Source organism: Takifugu flavidus, unplaced genomic scaffold (assembly GCF_003711565.1).
Source record: "Takifugu flavidus isolate HTHZ2018 unplaced genomic scaffold, ASM371156v2 ctg1057, whole genome shotgun sequence".
NCBI lineage: Eukaryota > Metazoa > Chordata > Actinopteri > Tetraodontiformes > Tetraodontidae > Takifugu > Takifugu flavidus.
This window is the reverse complement of record NW_026621822.1, coordinates 1,305-5,370: the sequence shown is the minus strand read 5'-3', so window position 1 is coordinate 5,370 and position 4,066 is coordinate 1,305. Positions and strand designations below refer to the sequence as shown.

Below are 4,066 nucleotides of genomic sequence, written 5' to 3'. Positions count from 1 at the left end.
TCCTATCAAACTGGGACCAGTCAGCTCCACCAGGAGAGTCCTCTTGTTCACAATCTGGAAGCAGATCTGGAGATGCTGAAATGAAGCCCAAACAAGAAAAAAAAAAACTGTCATGACAAAAATTAACTTGTGTAGTTGTGCTGATCAAGATTAGGATGTAAATCATTGTTTACTTTGTTCAGGATGTGAACTACAGGAATTTATAGAAGGTCATAAGATGAGTCTGAAGAGAGATGTGAACATGTGACTGAAGGAACTCATGAAGCAGGAAGTGGAACCCTGCTGAACAAGATCTACACTGAGCTCTACATCACTGAGGGACAAAGTGAGGAGGTGGACACACAACATGAGGTGAGACAGCTTGAGAGAACCTCCAAGAAGAACATCCAGGACACTCCAATCAAGTGCCAGGACATCTTCAAAGTCTTATCTGAGCAACAGAGACACATCAGAGTGGTTCTGACCAACGGTGTCGCCGGCGTTGGAAAAACCTTCTCAGTGCAGAAGTTCAGTCTGGACTGGGCAGAAGGTTTGGAGAACCAAGACATCAGTCTGGTGCTTCCGCTCTCATGCAGGGAGCTGAACTTGGTCAGAGATGAGCAGCACAGTCTTCTCTCACTGCTTCATGTTTTCCATCCAACATTACAGAAGATCAGAGCAGAAGATCTGACTGTCTGGAAACTTCTGTTCATCTTTGATGGCCTGGATGAAAGCAGATTTTCACTGGGTTTCAACAAGCATCAGGTCATCTCTGATGTCACACAAGTATCGTCAGTTGACCTGCTCCTGGTGAACCTCATCCAGGGGAACCTGCTTCCCTCAGCTCTCATCTGGATCACCTCCAGACCTGCAGCAGCCCATCAGATTCCTCCCTCGTGTGTTGACAGGATCACAGAAGTACGAGGCTTCACTGACTCCCAGAAGGAGGAGTATTTCAGGAGGAGGTTCAGTGATGAAGATCTGTCCAAGAGAATCATCTCACACATCAAGGCCTCCAGGAGCCTCCACATCATGTGTCTGATCCCAGTTTTCTGCTGGATCACTGCTATAGTTCTGGAGGACATGATGACCAGAGACCAGAGAGGAGAGCTGCCCAAAACCCTGACTGACCTCTACTCACACTTCCTGAGGGTTCAGATAAAGAGGAAGAAGCAGAAGTATGGAGGAAAGCAGAGACCAGAGGAACTGACTGAGGCTGACAAAGAACTCCTTCTGAAGTTGGGTCGGCTGGCGTTTGAACATCTGGAGAAAGGAAACATCATGTTCTACTCAGAAGACCTGGAGCGATGTGGACTGGACGTCTCCGAGGTGTCGGTGTACTCAGGAGTTTGTACAGAGATCTTCAAGAGAGAGAGTGTGATCTTCCAGAAATCAGTCTACTGCTTTGTTCATCTGAGCATTCAGGAGTTTCTGGCTGCCGTCTACATGTTCCACTGTTACACCATCAATAAAAGGATTATGGAGTCTCTCCTAAAATATTCGAAACCAACCCCTTTTCCAGGTTTGCTGGGTTGTATAATAACGATCCAGCACATCTCTTGATGACTTCCTCAGGAGAGCACTAATGAAATCTCTTGAAAGTGAAAATGGCCACCTGGACTTGTTTGTTCGCTTCCTTCATGGTCTCTCTCTGGAGTCCAATCAGAGGATCTTGGGTGGACTGTTGGATCAGAGGAACAGCCACCCAGAAACCATCCAGAAGGTCCTCAACAACCTGAAGGAGGAGAACAGTGATGAATTCTCCCCAGACAGAAGCATCAACATCTTCCACTGTCTGATGGAGATGAAGGATCAGTCAGTCCATCAGGAGATCCAAGAGTTCCTGAAGTCAGGGGAGATACCAGAGAGGAGACTGTCAGAGATCCACTGTTCAGCTCTGGCCTACCTGCTGCAGATGTCAGAGGAGGTTCTGGATGAGCTGAACCTGCAGCAGTACAACACCTCAGAGGAGGGACGACGTCGCCTGATTCCAGCTGTGAGGAACTGCAGGAAGGCCGAGTAAGTAAAGATTTTTGGGGCCGGACATCGGCGTTTAAATCAAGCGAGTGGATCATGTCAGGTAGCAATACCCCCTCCAGTGGTCATTCCTTCAATTCTTTATCTCCATTGCAGCGTCCATAAATTAAAAAACAACAACAATTCATCCAGAAATGTTCAACACTGGCTGGATATAAGTTCAAAGGTCAATCCAGACAAACCAACATAAGGCAGGAATAATAGGAGCCACAAGTTAACTGACTATCATGAAATTACTGTCATGTCATTAAATAACTTTTGTTTGTTTGTATACATCGTATTCAAACAACAGAAAAACACATTTTAACTAATGACACGTGACTATTTTGCTTCATTTGTTCAACGTAAAAACAGCCGGCCTCGTTGGTTTAAATGGGTGTTTTAGGTCTTTGTGGCGGTTCTGTGTGGAGCCTTTATGTGACCCACAAAGTTGTTTGAGCCTTTCCACACCCGTTAGGTGGCAACTTCATCACTAGCAACAAAAGGTGCAGTGAAAATGATTTGAAGGGAAACAGGCAGATAGAACAGAAGCTGAGGGCAATCGATGCAACCAGAGACTCTGATGTCATCGATCGGATCGCTGAATTAAGACTTGACGCACCATCGTACAAATTGGATGAAATGCAAAATATCCAAAGAGCCGATAGACAGATAAAAAGATGCACGTTTCTTTAAACCATTTGCTACAATCATTTTAAATATTGAGTAATTATGAGCTGTTCTAAAATAAGACAAATGTTGAGAATAATTCAGTTGCATTTCAGATCTGATGGTCGTTCAAACTGTTGCTCTACGGTGTTGAATTTAGCTTTTCCAGGAAATGAGCTACATTTGTGTTGAGGTAGATTCTCAGATAAGTTGATTAGAAATCCCAAAGTTTGACTCACTATTTTTGTTTCATACACAACAGACTGTCTGGTAGTTTACTTTCAAAGAGTCATTGGGAAGTTGTGGCCTCAGCAATGACGTCAAACCCTTCTCATCTACGGGAGCTGAGCTTAAGCTGGAACCAAAACCTGACAGATGCCGACGTAAAGTTACTGTCTTCTGCAATGATGCATCCAAACTGCAGACTGGAGACGCTCAGGTCAGGAGGCCTCTGTTGGTCTTTTCTAAATTTCTTTACATTTTCTGCTTTTCTCTTCATTTTCAGATTTAGAAATGTGTTTTTATTTGCCCCATTTATTCCTTTTCCAGGCTGTGGCGCTGCAGGTTATCAGAGATCAGCTGTGACTCTCTGGCCTCGGCGCTGAGGTCCAATCCCTCCCATCTGAGGGTTCTGGAGCTGAGCATCAACCCGTTGCAGGATTCAGGAGTGAAGCGGCTCTGTTCTGGACTGGAGAGTCCAAACTGTAAACTGGAGACGCTCGGGTCAGTCTTCATTTTTCTACCTATATACCAGCTGCTAAGATGGTGAAGTGAGGCTGTTCTCAACACTGCTGTGATGCACCACATTAAAAAAATTCCTTGTAATATCGTGAATTCAGGTCTGACCCAACTAAGAACTAACGTAGGTTTAGCACTGACGCAGATAACATGCAGACCTGCACCGTATAACCTCATCCTGCATTTTTCAGATTAAAGGACTGCAGTTTATCAGAGATCAGCTGTGACTCTCTGGCCTCGGCGCTGAGGTCCAATCCCTCCCATCTCAGAGAACTGGACCTGAGTGCGAACCATCTGCAGGATTCAGGAGTGAAGCTGCTCTGTGGTTTTCTCCACTTTCCAAACTGCCGACTGGAAACTCTGGGGTAAACACCATTCTCAAAAATGTCCATTATTCCATCCGAGGGTCCTCACACTTTCTGAGTGTGTGTGTTGTGCCCAGTTCCTTCAGGAGGGAGGGCCACACGGGGACCACTTATTCATGATAAATCGATTTAAGGACAATGAAAAAGCCGACAGATGGTAACCAAAATTAGACAAAACTAGGTGAGGGTGCCTGGTAGACACCAGCCAACGAGGAGGGAGATGGTGAGGGAGACAGGAAGTCATCTAAGACAGGTTGTGCCTTTAAAGATGAGCCACAGGTGAGATGGATCTCCATGAT

General features: G+C 45.5%; 1 protein-coding gene across 1 annotated transcript; it reads left to right on the top strand.

Annotated features, from left to right (window-relative positions):
* Positions 1 to 231: 231 nt before the first annotated feature.
* LOC130519648 (NLR family CARD domain-containing protein 3-like) lies at positions 232 to 3,786 on the top strand (the record flags this gene model as incomplete). Its single annotated transcript, XM_057023166.1, has 5 exons — positions 232 to 1,463; positions 1,531 to 1,998; positions 2,927 to 3,103; positions 3,214 to 3,387; positions 3,594 to 3,786. Coding segments are annotated over 5 exons (2,229 nt in total), but the record flags the coding sequence as incomplete, so codon positions are not given.
* Positions 3,787 to 4,066: the final 280 nt, after the last annotated feature.